Here is a 20,406-nt window from a genome sequence, read left to right as displayed (position 1 = left end):
GCTAATGTCCGGAGCTAATGTCCGGAGATAAGTGACGTCAACAGTGTCCAGTGTCTGATTGGTTGCCGCCTGCTGCGAGCGACCAATCAGAAACGTGCCGTACTGTGACACACTCCGCCCGCCATTTTGGTGTGATTTTTGAATTTTTACCTCACAGCAAGTTTCTACTGCGTGGAGGCGGGCCCAGTGACGTTGCTCTTCAAGCTCCTGCCGAATTTCAAGTATATATGGATTCTAGACTCCCGATTCTTTAGAATCGGGCAGCCATCTAGTGTGTCATGAGTCACTTGGTAAAAGATTATTACCAAGACTGAAAATGTGTGCAAAACTGCAAAAAAATAAAAAAGTCAAAAAGAAGTGAATAGAACAATTTCCTAAAAAAATCTTTTAGAGTAAAAGAAATATATGTGCTCCTCACACTATATTGTGCAAAAAATACATAAAGTGCGATGTGCAAAAATATATACAGAAAAGCAAGGAAGCTACAGCAACCATACAGGAGTGCATAGGAAAATAAGTGCAACTATTGTTGATAAAGTGCAACTGGCACAAAAATATACACATAGATATATCTTTTTATGCGATCTTATTAATTATTGGTATACAGTGATTGGTACATCTGTGGTTGTTGTCTAATCTATAGTAAAAGATAGAATGTTTAAAAATAATTTAAAAAAATGGTTATACTCACCCTGCTGACAGCCGATCTCCTCAGCGGCGTCCATTCCTATAGATGGTGTGTGTGTGCAGAACCTTTGATGACGTCGCGGTCACATGAGCGGTCACATGAGCGGTCGCGCGACCAATCACAGGACCGCGACGTCATCGCAGGTCCTTCACACAGACCATCTATAGGAACAGAAGCGGCAGCGTGCACCGCTGAGAGGCGGGAAAACTCCGGGGCCATCAGAGTGTAAGTATATGACTATTTTTTATTTTGATTCTTTTTTTTTACTAATTATATGGTGCCCAGTCCGTGGAGGAGAGCCTCCTCTCCTCCACCCTGGGTACCAACCGCACATAATCTGCTTACTTCCCGCATGGTGTGCACAGCCCCATGTGGAAAGTAAGCAGATCAATGCACTCCTAGGTGTGCGGAATCCCCGCAATTCCGCATTTTTAATGAACATGTTGCTTTTTTTTCCGCAATGCGATTTTTTCGCGGAAAAAAAAGCAACATTTGCACTAGAAATGCGGAATACACTGTAATTAATTGGAGGCATATGTAAGCGTTTTTTTTTCGCGTTTTTATCACGTTTTTATAGCGAAAAAACATGAAAAAAACGCGAAAAATACTGAACGTGTGCACATGGCCTAGCTGTTTACAATTCTCAATGTTTAGACATGTTTTAGTTATTTGAATTGCTTTGTAAGATTCCTCTAAGTTAATATCAGAAAATTGGCATAACAAAATATTCTGCATCTTTATATTTGAAACATGAGTGCTGTTTCAAAGAACTGAAACTTTTAGGCATTCATTAGATGTAGCAGTGAAATGAAAACGCCTTGATATCAAAGAAACAAGAGACAAGTAAAAATGTTCATTGTCAGATTTGAATTCAGGAGATGAAAATCATTAAGGAATGGCTGATTTCATCACTGAACCTGACAACTTTTGAAAATATGTAGAACGATATTAAAGTCATTGTCCTTATGGTGGCATTAACAAGGCCATTACACTGAGCGTCACAAATATATTTCATCATGAGGTGGTAAAATAAAATGCAGCTCAGCTGGGAAAATCCAAATGAGCTTCACAAGAAGAAGGTGAATGATCACAAGCCATAGGGACTTTCCTAGATTAACGCAATAGGGGTGTGACGGGGCATGTCATTTTACCTTCATAAGGACTGGCTGGCAAACGTCACACATTAACTCTGAGCCTCCGGTAGCAGTGACTGACAACAATGCTCTCACGCAGGAAAAACATGTCTGTGTCGCTTGCTCTCACACTAATACTTGTGGCTGCTTCACCAGGTAAGGCAGCGTGGACACCGATATCTTATGATCACTGTGGACGTTCTTCTGCACGCTGCAGAATTTATATTTATATTCCCTTTGCTCTGCTGTTAACAACCTGTGTATGTATTTGATTGCTCATTTTCAGAGCGAAGGTCAGAAATGCTTGATAGCAATAAGATGCCCCTGTTTGTCATTTGACACTACTCACGCTGGTCTAAGGGTGGTTTCAGAAGCAATATTTTTGGGAAAACCCTACCCGCTGGCTTTTTTCTGCAGTTTTTAAAGCCAAAACTACACGCTTGACCAGTAAAAAGGAGTAGTGTTGGAGACGGACGTGATGCTGATTTTCTGTCCACATCTATGTACTGTAATCCACAGCAAATCGCAGTAGCAGAAAAGTCATCAGTTTTTGCAAACTCATATCCACATGCTGCAAAGAATAATTTCCATCAGAAATTGACCTGCGGTATGAATTTTAAATCCGCAACATATACCTTAAGGGCTTGTTCACACTGTGCTTTTTGCAGATTTTTTTTACCCATTCATATAAATGAGGAAAAAACACATCAAAACACATATAAAAAACACTTGTATTTAAGCATTGCTTTTCCTGCTAATATTATGCTTTTTGCAGCTGCAAATTCTCAAAGTGTGCATATACCCCTATGGCTGGTTCACAGGTTTTGTTTGCCACTTTTTTTCCCGTGCACTTTTGCAATGGAAAAGCCACAGCATTTTACAGTTACAGCAAAGTCAATGCCATTTCCGATATCTCGTGGATATGCTGCTTATTTTTTTTTCCTTGCATATTTGAACCTTCAAAACATTTTTTTAAATCTGCACCAATGTCAATTGTTTCAGCGTTTTTACTGCATTTTTGATACATTTAACTGAATGGTGGGAAAAATGCAATTAAAGCAGCGTAAAAAAACACACATATTTTACGTAGCATTATTCTTGCCAACACTGATTTTTAAAGCAGAAATATCAGCTGCAATTAGTAAATGTGTGCAGATAGTCTTATCTGCACACTTTTTCAATGCAAATTTCACGTCGTACTTCACAGGGCAAAATCTGCTGCAAATCTACATCAAAACCCATGACAAATCTACATGCAGATTTGGTTGTGGATTTTGATGCAGATTTTCCTCAAAATTTGCTGCAGATCAGCATCAAAATCTGCATTGAAAAAGGTTTTTACATGGGAGCATTCCCATTGTCCGTCTTTTATACACTGTTCAAAAAAATAAATGGAACACTAAAATCCCGCATCCTAGATATCGCTGAATGAAATACTCCAGTTGTAAATCTTTATTCATTACTTAGTGGAATGTGTTGAGAACAATAAAACCTAAAAATGATCAACGTAAATCACAACTAATATCCCACGGAGGTCTGGAGTTGGAATTATGCTCAAAATCAAAGTGGAAAATGAAGTTACAGGCTGATCCAACTTTAGTGGAAATGCCTCAAGGCAAGGAAATGATGCTCAGTAGTGTGTATGGCCTCCACGTGCCTGTATGATCTACTTACAATGCCTGGGCATTCTCCTGATGAGGCGGCAGATGGTCTCCTGAGGGATCTCCTCCGAGACCTGGACTAAAGCAACCCCAACTCCTAGACAGTCTGTGGTGCAACATGACGTTAGTGGATGGTGAGAGACATGATGTCCCAGATGTGTTTAATCGGATTCAGGTCTGGGGAACTGGCGGGCCAGTCCATAGCTTCAATGCCTTCATCTTGCAGGAACTGCTGGCATTGTCCTGCATTAGGAGGAACCCAAGGCCAACCGCACCAGCATATGGTCTCACAAGGGGTCTAACAATCTCATCTTGGTGCCTACTGGCAGTCAGGCTACCTCTGGCGAGCACATGGAGGGCTGTGTGGCCCTCCAAAGAAATGCCACCCAACACCATTACTGACCCACGGCCAAACCGGTCATGCTGAAGGATGTTGCAGGCAGCAGACCACTCTCCATGGCATCTCCAGACTCTGTCATGTCTGTCACATGTGCTCAGTGTGAACCTGCTTTTATTTGTGAAGAGTACAGGGTGCCTGTGGCGAATTTGCCAATTCTGGTGTTCGTTGGCAAAAGGCAATCGTTCTGCACGGTGTTGGGCTGTGTGCACAACCTCCATCTGTGGACGTCGGGCACTCAGACCATCCTCATGGAGTTGGTTTCTAACCGTTTGTGCAGACACATGCACTTTTGTGTCCTGCTGGAGGTCATTTTGCAGGACTCTGGCAGTGCTCCTCCTGTTCCTTCTTGCACAAAGGCTGAGGTAGCGGTCCTGCTGCTGGGTTTTTGCCCTCCTATGGCCCCCTCCATGACTCCTGGTGTACTGGCATGCCTCCTGGTAGCATCTTCAGCCTCTGGACACTACGCTGACAGACACAGCAAACCTCCTTGCCACAGCTCGCATTGATGTGCCATCCTGGATGAGCTGCACTACCTGAGCCACTTGTGTAGGTTGTAGAGTCCGTCTCAAGCTACCATGAGTGTGAAAGCACAACCAACATTCAATAGTCACCAAAATATCAGCCAGGAAGCATTGGTACTGAGATGTGGTCTGTGGTCCCCACCTGCAGAACCACTCCTTTATTGAGTGTGTCTTGATAATTGCCAATAATTTCCATCTGTTGTCTATTCCATTTGCACAACAGCATGTGAAATTGATTGTCAAACAGTGTTGCATCATAAGTAGACACTTTGATTTCACAAAAGTTTGATTTATTTAGAGTTATATCCTGTTGTTTAAGTGTTCCCTTTATTTTTTTGAGCAGTATAGTTCCATTTTCTTTTGAATAGACTACTCGCCGCAGTGGAGTTTTTCCCAAAAAAAGTCGTGCGGGAAACCTCCCTTACAAAATACTCTTGGAAATCTAAAAAGACAATATAGTCTGAAATAAGTTTCAGGACTTTTTTTTTCAATTTTTAACCTCTGACACATAAATAAGACTACCCTATTATCTTTGCATGGATGCGCTTGCAAATTCTATTGCTATTAAACTTTTGTATTTAGTAATTAATGATGCTTATTTTATTTCAGTGTTTGCGATGTATGACTGCTGCAAGAATCATACGGAAAAACAATTCAAGGTTTCACAAGTGGGAATGTTTGAACGCTACTATCTCCAGGAGTCTTCAGGGTACTGTGATATTGACGCTATTATGTAAGTTCCCAACAATGTTTTATGTACCGCCTGTATTACTAGTCAAAGAAAAAGTAAGAGTAGTGAAAGTTGGTAATCGTGTCGATATTGGTGGTTGGTTTAGCGTTTTGCTCCTTATTTGAAGTTGACTTGGTGCATTTTGCATTGGATCTCACTTTTAGGCCGGGGTCACATGACTTTATATTCTCTCCTCCAAGAGAGTTGAATCAATTATGGAAATGAATCTGTGATCAAACTCATATCCAAGTGTCGCCTTTGCGTGATCCAACTCTCTCATATGAGATAATCGTAGCACAAGTGAGAAGATGGAGAACAAAGTTTCTCTATCTTCTACATTGTGTCAGTGTGCAGAAATCGGACTGCAATCAGATGTTATCTGAGTGCAGTTTGATGGTTTCCATGCACCCATAGACTTGAATGGGTGAGTGGCATCCGATTTTGGAGTGAGATCGCAGCATTCTGCTATTTTTTTCAAAGACATTAAATTAGTGGAAAAAATTTGTAATCAGCACTGCCCCATTGAATAACAGTGGTTTGAAAGCTATCCGATAAAATATTGGATAGCACTGATAGCACTTGTCCGATGTACAGTATATGGTGGTGTGAGCGAGCTCTTACTATAATAATTATATAGGAGAGGTCAGTAGTCTATGGTTGTCATCCTTTCAGTTGCATTATTTGGCAGGTACAATAGAAACATTTGTTTGTAAGGGGATTATTATTCCCATTGGCCTTAAGCAAACATCCAAAGTAAAAAGTGCAAATAAAGCAAATCAATTAAACCTTGTGCCTTTTGTTAGTGCTTCTTGCTATAGTAACGTTATGAGTGAGCACGACATATGAACAGGAAACAATTCACCTGAGTTTACAGAACTGCTCTGCACACTTCATACTTATATATATACACACTGTACTCATATACATACACGCTGTACTCAAATATACATACACGCTGTACATATGTACATACACGCCATACACACATATACATGCACGCTGTACTCACATACACATACACGCTGTACTCAAATATACATACACGCTGTACATATCTACATACACGCCATACACACATATACATGCACGCTGTACTCACATAAACATACACGCTGTACTCAAATATACATACACGCTGTACATATCTACATACACGCCATACACACATATACAGTACATGCACGCTGTACTCACATATACATACACGCTGTACTCAAATATACATACACGCTTTACATATGTACATACACGCCATACACACATATACATGCACGCTGTACACGCATACATACATACTGTCAGGTACAGACTGGGGCTGAATACTGGCATTTGAAATCACACAGGCCCATGCGGTCCCCTTCCCTATGAACCAGATGGAATACATTACTAATATTATCCTGGATGGAGGAAAGGACGATTTACTACAAGACCAATATTTCTAATGACACCTGTGGCCTGCTGGGGTAAGTGATGGAGTCAGCGACTTTGTGCTCCGTCACAACTCTTAACAGTATGGGTGTCTTGAAAACACCGATTCTGTTAACAACGTAGCAGTCAAGGTGGCCTCGGTCAGACAGGCCCTTCTGGCATTTGCCAGAGGGCCAGTCCAGCCCTGCACACTGTAAACATATACAGTTAGGGCCAGAAATATTTGGACAGTGACACAAGTTTTCTTATTTTAGCTGTTTACAAAAACATGTTCAGAAATACAATTATATATATAATATGGGCTGAAAGTGCACACTCCCAGCTGCAATATGATAGTTTCCACATCCAAATCGGAGAAAGGGTTTAGGAATCATAGCTCTGTAATGCATAGCGTCCTCTTTTTCAAGGGACCAAAAGTAATTGGACAATGGACTCTAAGGGCTGCAATTAACTCTGAAGGCGTCTCCCTCGTTAACCTGTAATCAATGAAGTAGTTAAAAGGTCAGGGGTGGATTCCAGGTGTGTGGTTTTGCATTTGGAAGCTGTTGCTGTGAGCAGACAACATGCGGTCAAAGGAACTCTCAATTGAGGTGAAGCAGAACATCCTGAGGCTGAAAAAAAAGAAAAAATCCATCAGAGAGATAGCAGACATGCTTGGAGTAGCAAAATCAACAGTTGGGTACATTCTGAGAAAAAAGGAATTGACTGGTGAGCTTGGGAACTCAAAAAGGCCTGGGCGTCCACGGATGACAACAGTGGTGGATGATCACCGCATACTTAATTTGGTGAAGAAGAACCCGTTCACAACATCAACTGAAGTTCAGAACACTCTCAGTGAAGTAGGTGTATCTGTCTCTAAGTCAACAGTAAAGAGAAGACTCCATGACAGTAAATACAAAGGGTTCACATCTAGATGCAAACCATTCATCAATACCAAAAATAGACAGGCCAGAGTTAAATTTGCAGAAAACACCTCAAGAAGCCAGCTCAGTTCTGGAAAAGTATTCTATGGACAGATGAGACAAAGATCAACATAGTAACATAGTAACATAGTAACATAGTTAGTAAGGCCGAAAAAAGACATTTGTCCATCCAGTTCAGCCTATATTCCATCATAATAAATCCCCAGATCTACGTCCTTCTACAGAACCTAATAATTGTATGATACAATATTGTTCTGCTCCAGGAAGACATCCAGGCCTCTCTTGAACCCCTCGACTGAGTGCGCCATCACCACCTCCTCAGGCAAGCAATTCCAGATTCTCACTGCCCTAACAGTAAAGAATCCTCTTCTATGTTGGTGGAAAAACCTTCTCTCCTCCAGACGCAAAGAATGCCCCCTTGTGCCCGTCACCTTCCTTGGTATAAACAGATCCTCAGCGAGATATTTGTATTGTCCCCTTATATACTTATACATGGTTATTAGATCGCCCCTCAGTCGTCTTTTTTCTAGACTAAATAATCCTAATTTCGCTAATCTATCTGGGTATTGTAGTTCTCCCATCCCCTTTATTAATTTTGTTGCCCTCCTTTGTACTCTCTCTAGTTCCATTATATCCTTCCTGAGCACCGGTGCCCAAAACTGGACACAGTACTCCATGTGCGGTCTAACTAGGGATTTGTACAGAGGCAGTATAATGCTCTCATCATGTGTATCCAGACCTCTTTTAATGCACCCCATGATCCTGTTTGCCTTGGCAGCTGCTGCCTGGCACTGGCTGCTCCAGTACCAGAATGATGGGAAGAAAAAAGTTTGGAGAAGAAAGGGAACGGCACATGATCCAAGGCACACCACATCCTCTGTAAAACATGGTGGAGGCAACGTGATGGCATGGGCATGCATGGCTTTCAATGGCACTGGGTCACTTGTGTTTATTGATGACATAAGAGCAGACAAGAGTAGCCGGATGAATTCTGAAGTGTACCGGGATATACTTTCAGCCCAGATTCAGCCAAATGCTGCAAAGTTGATTGGACGGCGCTTCATAGTACAGATGGACAATGACCCCAAGCATACATCCAAAGCTACCCAGGAGTTCATGAGTGCCAAAAAGTGGAACATTCTGCAATGGCCAAGTCAATCTCCAGATCTAAACCCAATTGAGCATGCATTTCACTTGCTCAAATCCAGACTTAAGACGGAAAGACCCACAAACAAGCAAGACCTGAAGGCTGCGGCTGTAAAGGCCTGGCAAAGCATTAAGAAGGAGGAAACCCAGCGTTTGGTGATGTCCATGGGTTCCAGACTTAAGGCAGTGATTGCCTCCAAAGGATTTGCAACAAAATATTGAAAATAAAAATATTTTGTTTGGGTTATGTTTATTTGTCCAATTACTTTTGACCTCCTAAAATGTGGAGTGTTTGTAAAGAAATGTGTACAATTCCTACATTTTCTATCAGATACTTTTGTTCAACCCTTCAAATTAAACGTTACAATCTGCACTTCAATTCTGTTGTAGAGGTTTCATTTCAAATCCAATGTGGTGGCATGCAGAGCCCAACTCGCGAAAATTGTGTCACTGTCCAAATATTTCTGGCCCTAACTGTACATACACATTGTACACATATACATACACGCTGTACACATATACATAGATACTGTACGCACATACACACACATGTATGCAAGAGTATTAGAGCGCTATAATAGCCGCTGCTATAGCATGAGTTCTACATTTGTCTATTAGTGTGTAATGTTCCCGCATTTTTTCCCCCCAGTTTTACAGTAAATTTCAGACCATGTGGACAACCGAAAATAATCAGCTTGTGCAGTAACCCGAAACAGAGCTGGGTTAAGAAAATGATATCTGCTGTGTAAGTTCTTATTTTAAAATAAGTTGATTTGTTGCCAGACACATTTAAAATTTCACCAATTTAGGCTTTTAAAGGGCACTCGTTGTGGAGCTGTCTAGGGACTTTCACAAACAGTAGCTACATTGGAAGGCCACTATATGCACAGCAGTAATGAAATGGCTGGACAATTTTCACAACAGGGCTTGCAAGATAGAAACATTTTGCAGGCAAAAATGTTTATTAGTAGCCCCTTTTTTGAAAGCCACAACCTCTTTTTGGAGGCCACATCCAATACCAGCCTGTTTCCCACACCATCATGTCCTGCTCCCCACTCTCCAAATGCCCAATTGGGTGCCAGGAGTCCATCTAATGGAGCATCTCAATGTCAGATACTGAACACCTTCGATAACCATAGGTTTATGACGCTTGCCAACTCTTCCAAGAGGTCTCACTTTCATTGGGAGCCTCCTTGACATTCGGGCAGAGTTGTCTAGCATGTAAAATGGCCCACAAAAAGATCCTCTGGGCCTGTACAAGCAATAATGAGTCTCAGTTTTGAATGGTTCATTAATTTATAGAAGAATTAGACTTTTACTCATGTCGGTTAATTATTTACTTTTTTTCCATTACTATAGGGACAAACAGGCAAAGAAAACTAAAAAGCAGCAACAAAAGAAACGTCAGAAGCTATGCAAGCACATGAAGAAAAAATATGCATAACACTGCTGATCTAAGTGACATGGATCCACCAGAGAATCTTCTTATAGAAGTGAAAGCTTTATTGTATGAATAGATTGAGTGTATGATAATAATAGTTGTTTGATTACTATACTAAGTATACCGTATATAGGTTTGTTGACTGAGGTACAAATTAAGTGCCCCCAACATTGCTGCTTCAGCTCATGATGACTCATGATGATGTGTGTTATTTTGCTTTTATGCATATATTTGGCTGGACTTTTGGAGACAGTGAATAGTATATACTGTATGCTGTGGTTGGGGGTTCATTTATCATACAAAGTCTCAGGTGCCACACGGAATTGTTGTCACATAGACTTATTCATTGGGTGTTCATTGTATATATTCGTACGCAGTTTTTGTTCCCTATTATTATTTGGTTGTCTCCAAATATAATTGTTAAAGTTGTTTAAAAAATGATTATCAGGCCTTAAATTAAGAAGTAATGGCAGATTAGTAGGAAATAGTATGACTTTATTTTTAATGAGGGTCTAACTTCTCGAAATCCACACAGATTCTGAAAACAAAGGTCCTTCAATGACCTCTTCTGTGACTTTCCACCATGTTTTTTTTATGACCAGGCATAGACTTCTTAATTTCTTGCACTGAAAATTCATTGGCTATTATGCAGCACTTCTGTGTTCAATAGAAAGTTAACCAGAAAACATTGGATGAATATTATATCTACTCAAGGATTCTGTATAATGTTATGAATAGAGTTGAGCGAATTTGTTTGGATTCGGTTCAGAATACGATTGGCAGCGAATATTGTTTTTGCAATATTCGTCGAACGCAGCCTAACGTCATTAGAGTCAATGGGAGTAGAAATTACCGAATATGTTCAGAACCGATCATCAAACATAAATTCGGCACAAATAGGGAACCAATATGGCACAGATATGGCAAATTCAGATTCGGTGACCGAATCCGAACAAATTCGCTCAACTCTAGTTATGAATACCTGATTGAAGAGCAGTGAATGAAGCCAATATACGGTAAATGGATTAAGATCTTTTATTAAGAGGAAATCCTTTATAAAAATGTGAATAGAGTAAACAATAAGAACATAAGTTGCAGGCATAAGCTAAAATCATAAGCTATACATATTAATATATTTATATATAATGTAATGATAAATTGTTTTCTTGGTGTCCTCCTATGACTTTTTTCCAAATGACCAATTGTGTGTGATTTTGCCAATACTTTCCAGTGATACCGTGTGGCTCTTGAGCTCAAGCCTAAATGTTGATCTGACTGTTATGATGGCTTTTGGCCAAGCGTCATGGTTATCATTGATGCCGGAGACAGTGCCAGCCATGCAAGAATAAATGACTGCAAAGTCGTCATATTTAGTTTCCTTTGAAACTGACCCCAGTGTATGGATTGTAGCTTTTTTGTAAGCTCTGAAGAATATAATTTGAAGTTTTATTTCTGTTTCACTGCTAAAATATTTTTTATTGGTAAAGAATGATCTAAATGTACGACCCATAGAAGTTCATTTAATAAATGTGCTTTTGTAAACTGTTGTGTACATGAAGAATATGTAATGAATGAGCTTACCATTATGTATTAGATCTCATCTAATAAACAATATGTACAATATATATTTTATATAGATCATGGCCAAGTACCTACATGTTGTCATCAAAAGATCGCAGTAGGAAACTGTATAACCGTCATCGGAGGAATCCTGTTTTTAATGTAATGTAATCTTAAAAAATAAAGTTCACTGTTAAAATCAACTTTTACAAATTATTGAGTGACCGTGTGTTGGGCAGTGCTACTACTGCCGTGGTCGGGGGCTACTACATGACCGAACCAACGGTCAACGGGTGTGATAAAATCTATAAAAGGAGGTAGAACTAGGAGGACAAGAGATCAGAGGCTGGAAAATGGAAGGAAGGGGTAACATAGGCATGTGCAGACAAGATAAGGATGACCTGTCATACAGCAGAAATATGGCACTTTGCATGAGTGCAGGACTTGTGCTTTGGAATAGCCACTTTCTTCAAGAGTTGGCTACAAGATTCACCATGTGGAAGACCCTAGAGCCGGCATGGAGTATTTAGCACTGCCCTTTATGGGGAGTTATGGCTGTAACAATAGACTTTCTAAAAGATTTTGGAGGTGTCTGTCTGAATTTTTGCCCATTCAGCCAGAAAGAATTTATGAAGTTGACATTAATGTTGGATGAGAGGACTTGGTTCACAATCTCCATTTTAATTTATCCCAAGGGTGATAGTTTATCACCAAACTCACCCAATCATGTCTTTAAAGGAAACCTGACAGGTCCCATGTGTCACGCCGTAAGCGGCGTTAAAGGGGCAGGATGGCGTACTGGGACCCGCACCTGTCCCTACCACTTTAATGGGGCCCTGGCTTTCCCTTATCTCAGGGGTACTTATGATGGTTAGGAGGCCCGAGCCGCCAGCGTATCCCTGTCTCCTGTGCAGGCCCTATAAGTGGCCCCCTCTCCCCCCCAGGGAGGAGGACTGCACCAGTGTATAAACACAACAATAAACACGGTATACAGAAAAGGTAACTAAAAGTCTCAAACTCACCAAATCTTAATTTATTCCCCTGACCTCGAGTCTCATCAGGATCATGTACGGCAGGTCCTCCAGGTACTCAGGGACAATAAACTATTTGCCAAACTTGAGAAATGTATGTTTGCGGTCAAAGAGATTCCGTTCTTGGGTTATTTCTTATCCTCCACAGGATTTCATATGGATCCGGCTAAGGTCAAGGCGGTCCTGGAGTGGGAGCGTCCTGAGGACCTTAAGGCCTTACAGAGGTTTTTAGGTTTTGCAAACTACTATCGCAAATTTATTAAAGACTTTTCAGTAGTAGCCAAACCTTTAACAGATATGACCAAGAGAGGCATAGACTTCTCTGCCTGGTCCAGTGCGGCCGGTCAGGCTTTTGAGACTTTGAAGAAGTGTTTTTCTACTGCACCCTTACTAATACAGCCTGACATCACACAGCCATTTGTGGTAGAGGTGGATGCCTCTGAGGTGGGGGTGGGAGCTGTATTGTCACAGGGGATTTCTCAGAGTACGTGGCGTCCATTTGCATTTTTCTCGAAAAAATTATCTCCTACTGAGAGGAATTATGATATTGGTAACTGGGAACTGTTAGCAATTAAATGGGCATGTGAAGAATGGCGCCATTTTTTGGAGGGAGCACTCCACCCAGTCATGGTGATCACAGATCACAAAAATCAGTTGTATTTAGAATCTGCGAAGCGTCTCACACCTAGGCAAGCTAGGTGGTCTCTGTTATTCGCCAGGTTCAATTTCTACATTACGTATAGGCCGGGAAGCAAGAATGTCAAGGCCGATGCATTATCCCGTTGTTTTCCAGGGGGGTGGGGATAACTGTGAGCCAAGTCCTATACTGCAGTAGGGTGTAATTGTCGCCGCAATTAATTCGGATCTTGAGAGAGAGGTGGTAGTGGCGCAGGGGGACGCCCCAGCAGCCTGTCCTTTAGAATTGCCTTCCTCTTCAGAATTGGTTCCGTTGTTTTTTCAGCATGTGGTTCGTCTGTATGGTATTCCGGAGAATATTGTGTCCGACAGAGGTTCCCAGTTTGTTTCTAGGTTTTGGCGGGCCTTTTGTGCTAGGCTGGGCATTGATTTGTCTTTTTCTTCTGCATTTCATCCTCAGACAAATGGCCAGACCGAGCGAACTAATCAGACTTTGGAGACTTATTTGAGATGCTTTGTGTCTGCTGATCAGGATGATTGGGTGCCATCTTGCCATTTTCCGAGTTTGCCCTTAATAATCGGGCTAGTTCGGCTACTTTGGTTTCGCCTTTCTTTTGTAATTTTGGTTTTCATCCTCGTTTTTCTTCTGGGCAGGTTGAGTCTTCTGACTGTCCTGGTGTGGACTCTGTGGTTGACAGGTTGCAGCAGATTTGGGCTCATGTGGTGGACAATTTGGTGTTGTCTCAGGAGAAGGCTCAACGTTTTGCTAACCGTCGTCGGTGTGTTGGTTCCCGGCTTCGGGTTGGGGATCTGGTCTGGTTGTCTTCCCGTCATGTTCCTATGAAGGTTTCTTCCCCTAAGTTTAAGCCTCGGTTTATTGGTCCTTATAGGATTTCTGAGATTATTAATCCGGTGTCTTTTCGATTGGCGCTTCCGGCTTCTTTTGCTATCCATAATGTCTTCCATAGATCTTTATTGCGGAAATATGTGGTGCCCGTTGTTCCCTCGGCTGATCCTCCGGACCCAGTGTTGGTTGATGGGGAGTTGGAGTATGTGGTTGAGAAGATTTTGGATTCTCGTTTTTCGAGGCGGAGGCTTCAGTACCTTGTCAAATGGAAGGGTTATGGCCAGGAGGATAATTCTTGGGTTTTTGCCTCTGATGTCCATGCTGCTGATTTGGTCAGTGCCTTTCATCTGGCTCATCCTGATCGTCCTGGGGGCCCTGGTGAGGGTTCGGTGACCCCTCCTCAAGTGGGGGTACTGTTGTGAATTCTGCTTTTGGGTTCCCTCCAGTGGTTGTAGGAGGTAATGCAGTTGTCCTTGAGTTGCAGTCCTGGTCAGGTGTTTCTGCTGATTGCAGTTCTGACTGGGGTATTTAGGTGTGCAGGATTCATTAGTCCTTGCCAGTTGTCCATGGTTCTGGGAGGTTTTGAATCTTTGTCTGGTTCCTCCTGCCTTGCTGCTAATTCAGCAAAGATAAGTGTCTGTTTTTTGCTTTTGTGGCACACATGCTGTGTGCTTAATAATTCTATGCTATTCATTTGTTTTCTCTTGTCCAGCTTAGATTGAGTCAGTGTTTTTCTCTGTCTTGTTGGATTCTCTGGAGTTGCAGATATACTCTCCACATCTTTAGTTAGATGGTGGAGTTTTTTGTATTTTCTGCTGTGGATATTTTTGGAAGGATTTTAATACTGACCACTTAGTATTCTGTCCTATCCTTTCCTATTTTAGCTAGAGTGGCCTCTTTTGCTAAATCCTGTTTCCTGCCTGCGTGTGTCTTTTCCTCTGCTACTCACAGTCAATATTTGTGGGGGACTGCCTATCCTTTGGGGTTCTGCTCTGAGGCAAGATAGAATTCCTATTTCTATCTATAGGGGTATTTAGTCCTCCGGCTGTGTCGAGGTGTCTAGGATTTGTTAGGCACACCCCACGGCTACTTCTAGTTGCGGTGTTAAGTTCAGGATTTGCGGTCAGTATAGTTTACACCAACTCCAGAGAAAGTTCCATGCGGCTCCAAGGTCACCGGATCATAACACCCTTCATAGTGACTCGACTATACCGTATGTTTAAACATTTTTTTTAGAAAGTTTACATTTCCTATGTTAATTAGCCTTTTGACTTCTAGTATATGGGGTGCGATAACATGATTTGCAAGAGCCAGCGTCACCAGCTCTCTCCAAATCTCACTCATGCGCGCGGCTTTCTTCGCCCACGTCATTGCGCCTCTGAAGCCAGGTGTACACTTCCCGGGTTTCAGAGGCACATTGTGCTTGTCCGAAAGTGAATACGACATATAATGATCTTGCTTTGTGCACTGGGTGAAAGTCATGCTGGAACAGAAAAGATCTTACCCCAAACTGTTCCCACAAAGATGAAGGCATAGAGTTGTCTAAAATGTTTTGGTTTGGTGAAGCACTATTTCCTTTTACTGTAACTAATGGACCTAGGCCGACCTATGAAAATCATCTACAAAGCTTTATCCCATAGCTTTGCAGATAATGTTCTCCTTGCAAGAAAAACTAAGAGGGGGCACCACGGTAAGTGGGATCACACCGAGACCAATATATGAGCCAGATAATAGAACAAAAGAAACAAAGATGGTCTCATGGAAGGGGATCACCACAAATAAAGATAAAGCACTGGTAAAGACACTTTATTAAGACAACATGTATAGGTAGCAAAGCACAAGCAATTTAAAAACATTTAAAAACATACTAATACAAAAAAGCCCATAATGAGGCTATAACCCACACAGGACAGAACAATATAAGCCGCATATAATTGTAGAAGGAGGTGGCTAATACCGCCGTGCCTACATAGACAGCTCTGCTACACCCCAATACATAGAAAAAGATATAATGGTGATTGCTAAAAGTTCTGTAGTGAACTTAGAGGGGTCAGAGCCCAATTGATGCTCAAAACATCCGTGTGTACACACCCTAATGGATAGATAACAAAGTACTCCTGGTCCTGAAAGGACACATGTGCTTGCACATTTAACAGTGAGTCAGACCTGGAATACATGAGCTGAAAGGCTATATGAAGTGTGAAATAAACACAAACCCAAAGCCATGCCAGCGATAAACACAGGTAACAGATAATAAACCTCACAAAATGAGCATACCAAAAGGCAAAATAACCAGAGGAGCCCAAAAAATAAGGTGCAAACCGAGTGTGCATACAGAGTCCAAGTGTGGGCAGCAGAAAACCCCAACGCGTGTCGCCACCCACAGGTGGCTTCGTCAGGTGTGATATCCGGAAGCAGGGCCTGCTACTTAAATAGAGATAACCTTTACCTAAATCAGCTGTGTCCCTGTAGATCCACCGCATGGAGTTGAACATGACAGTATGAGTCACCCACCTCTCTGCTGAGAGCGCATGCTCCGGCATCTCCGGAGTGGAAATGCCCACAGCCAAAGTTGCTAGGGCAACAAAGACGCTCCAATAGCGGCGCCTGCACACCAAAGCACACTAACAAATGAGTACTGACACACCCAGTCCGGGTTGCCAGAGCTACAATGACGCTACAAATCTCGCGTCTGCGCACCAGTCAGTGAATCCAGGGAGCACAGCACAATAACCTGCAGGCTGCGCAACTGTTCCAGATTCAGCGTCTGCGCACCATAGCTCAATAATAGTCAGGCTGTGGCTAACCCAATCGGGGTTGCCAGGGCTGCTAAGCCACCACAGGTCCAGCGCCTGTATAGTAGAGCATATACCTAGGGCGCCCAGCAAAATACCCTGCAAAATACAGGGACGCACTAAGTATGTGGCCGGAGCGCACAATACAATACCCTCCATGCTAGCGCACACAAATGATGGACGGTATATAGGTGCGCCACACTAACCTAAATTTATGCACCTGCATATCTAAGCTGACATCACGGGACGCACTACCTATAACGCCCGCACTCCAAAGCACAGCAGCAATCAAGGTATGACTCACCCAGGCAGGGTTGCCACGGCTACAGGAACGCCACTAATCCAGCGCCTGCGCACCAGAGTATGTGGCCGAAGCACACAACACAATACCCTCTGTGCTAACACACACAAATGATGGACGAATTATAGGTGCGCAACATTTATTTACATTTATGCGCCTGCATATCTAAGCTGACAGCACGGGACACACTACATATAGCGCCCTCACACCAAAGCACAGCAGCAATCGAGGTATGACTCACCCAGGCATGGTTGCCACGGCTACAGGAACACCACTTATCCAGTGCCTGCGCACCAGAATATGTTGCCAGAGCGCACAACACACTACCCTCTGTGCTAGCGCACACAAATGATGGACGGTATATAGGTGGACAACATTACCCAGGTCTCCGGCGCTCTATAGATCAGGCACAGCACTTATGCCGAGCAACCGGTAGAGCGAGCAAAACCAATAATGAAGAAGGTTACCAAAAAGCAATTTAAAATAGCCAGTTTAGAACAATGGACACTTGTTCAGAAATCCTTAATATAGGGATAACCCAGATCACCTGGATGCTGCCAATCCAAGGCTTGCATCCTAGCCATATGCTCATACCGTCCCAGAGCGCTACGGCTGCCTTTGTGAAGAAATAGGGTTTTAGTGGCCAGTTCACACAGGGTATAAGTAACATATGATAACCAGATATAAGTGGCAATATGGTGATTTAATATGACATAATATATAGCCCTGTATACAGAAAAATATTCAAATATAAGCCTATTAAATCTCCATCAAATTACAGAGAGAAAAATATTTATATTTAGAATAGGTGAAGCTAGCGTATAAATAAATTATAAATGAACAACTGTTTTATGAACAGTCAACACACCCACCCAGCACTCGATAGCCAGAAAGACAAACACAAATGGCAGGCTGTCTATGTTGTAGGCAATGGACCAAGATGATTATCACAGGTAAATATGGAAACTTGCCACAATGTGGAACACCCATAACAAAGGATAAAGCATATAAAATAGCCCCTAAGCTGGTAATAAGATGGGCCATAAAGAAATGCAAATATCAAGTCTGTTTGTAAAACCCAGTGAATAGCAAGTCCTCATTAAGGCCATGAGGGCTACGACAGTTGAGTTCAAATATCCATCTAGACTCTCGTCTCAAAAGTTCCAGAGAGATGTCATCACCTCTGATATTAGTTAGTACTCCCTCCAGACCCAATATCTTTGTGTCTTTCCACTGTGAATTATGTTCGGCCAGGTAGTGTGCCTCACAAAGCAAAAGGAAAAGCACTTATGTCTATGGCCTCCATAGACATAAGTGCTTTTCCTTTTTCTTTGTCTTTACAGGCAGTCGAAATGTTCGAAAAGTGCTGCTGGATACGTCTTCTCAATTCCTGTGTAGTCTGGCCAACGTATATTTTAGGGCACGGACATACCAGAGCGTATACAAGGTTACGCGATTTGCAATTGAAGAAAGCCTTAAGAACAACCTGTGGAGGCAAGAAGGGCAAAGAAGTTAAATCACCAACCATAAATGGGCAGATGTTACAATTCCCACATGGGAATGTACCGGTAAAGGTACCTTCACACATAACGATATTGTTAACGATATCATTGCTTTTCGTGACGTAGCAACGATATCGTTAAGGACATCGTTATGTGTGACAGCGACCAACGATCAGGCCCCTGCTGGGAGATCGTTGGTCGCTGAACAAAGTCCAGAACTTTATTTCGTCGCTGGATCTCCCGTGGACATCGCTGGATCGGCGTGTGTGACACCGATCCAGCGATGTCTTCACTAGTAACCAGGGTAAACATCGGGTAACTAAGCGCAGGGCCGCGCTTAGTAACCCGATGTTTACCCTGGTTACCATCGTTAAAGTAAAAAAAACAAACACTACATACTTACCTACCGCTGTCTGTCCCCGGCGCTGTGCTCTGCACTCTTCCTGTACTGGCTGTGAGCGTCGGTCAGCCGGAAAGCAGAGCGGTGACGTCACCGCTCTGCTTTCCGGCTGCCCAGCGCTCACAGCCAGTACAGGAGGAGTGCAGAGAAGCTGAGCGCCGGGGACAGACAGCGGTAGGTAAGTATGTAGTGTTTGTTTTTTTTACTTTAACGATGGTAACCAGGGTAAACATCGGGTTACTAAGCGCGGCCCTGCGCTTAGTAACTCGATGTTTACCCTGGTTACCGGCATCGTTGGTCGCTGTAGAGCTGTCTGTGTGACAGCTCTCCAGCGACCAAACAGTGACGCTGCAGCGATCCGGATCGTTGTCGGTATCGCTGCAGCGTCGCTTAATGTGAAGGGGCCTTAAGACTAACTCCCCTATTGAGTCTCCTAGCAGGGCGCTGGAAATGGCTATGACTCAAGCGATCTCTCAAATTCCTGGCCCTCCTAGCGATCAGGCTCGGCTGGGTAGCAATGTGGGGGTGAAGTCTGGACTCACTACGCAGAATGCCCCAATATCTTGACAGGATGTTCCTCACATCCTGCCACTAGTTGTTGTATGTCGTAATTATCCCAAGTGGTTTCTCAGATGTCTTTTTTTGGGGTTGTAAGAGGCCCGTTCTGCTAGTGTCTCTGGCCGCAACAAAAGCCCGCGAAATTACCTTGCGTGGGTATCCCCGCTCGTGAAAACGCCTAGTCAATTCCCGGGATTGCTCCACAAAGTCCTCAGTTCAGCTACAGTTCCTCTTCACTCTATAGAACTGTCCTTTCGGAATTCCTCTCTTTAGATGATAGGGATGAAAACTTGTGAAGTGTTCTACTGTTCATACTGGACAAAAATTTCTTTGTCTTTGACTGTGCCTTCTTCAGGCAAGTGAGGGGTACAGCTATGGGGGCTCGGTGTGCCCCTGCGTTCGCCAATCTTTTCTTAGGATGGTGGGAAGTTACCAGGATGTACTGTCTAGAGGGATATTCAAGACATGTTATCAAATGGTTACGCTATATTGATGATGTTTTATTCCTCTGGAAAGGCACCCTGGAAGAGTGTCAGGAATTTGTCAAGACACTTAACGACAATCCATGGAACATCCGCCTCACATCACAATATTCACAAACGGACATCGAATTTTTGGATTTGAGACTGAGTGTAAGTGGGACCAAAATTATGACCTTACTGTACCGGAAGCCTACAGCTACAAATAGCCTCCTTCATTTCACAA

General features: G+C 42.7%; 1 protein-coding gene across 1 annotated transcript; it reads left to right on the top strand.

The window, feature by feature from the left end:
* The first annotated feature begins 1,870 nt into the window (after window positions 1-1,870).
* Window positions 1,871-11,834, top strand: LOC138638569 (C-C motif chemokine 20-like). Its single transcript, XM_069727965.1, has 4 exons — window positions 1,871-1,977; window positions 5,013-5,136; window positions 9,280-9,375; window positions 9,990-11,834. The coding sequence occupies exons 1-4, from the start codon at window positions 1,908-1,910 to the stop codon at window positions 10,072-10,074; spliced, it is 375 nt and encodes a 124-aa protein (XP_069584066.1). The 5' UTR covers window positions 1,871-1,907; the 3' UTR covers window positions 10,075-11,834.
* Window positions 11,835-20,406: the final 8,572 nt, after the last annotated feature.

Source organism: Ranitomeya imitator, chromosome 5, assembly GCF_032444005.1.
Source record: "Ranitomeya imitator isolate aRanImi1 chromosome 5, aRanImi1.pri, whole genome shotgun sequence".
Taxonomy (NCBI): Eukaryota; Metazoa; Chordata; class Amphibia; order Anura; family Dendrobatidae; genus Ranitomeya; species Ranitomeya imitator.
The sequence above is the reverse complement of the archived record's forward strand: the minus strand, read 5'-3'. Positions and strand labels throughout refer to the sequence as shown.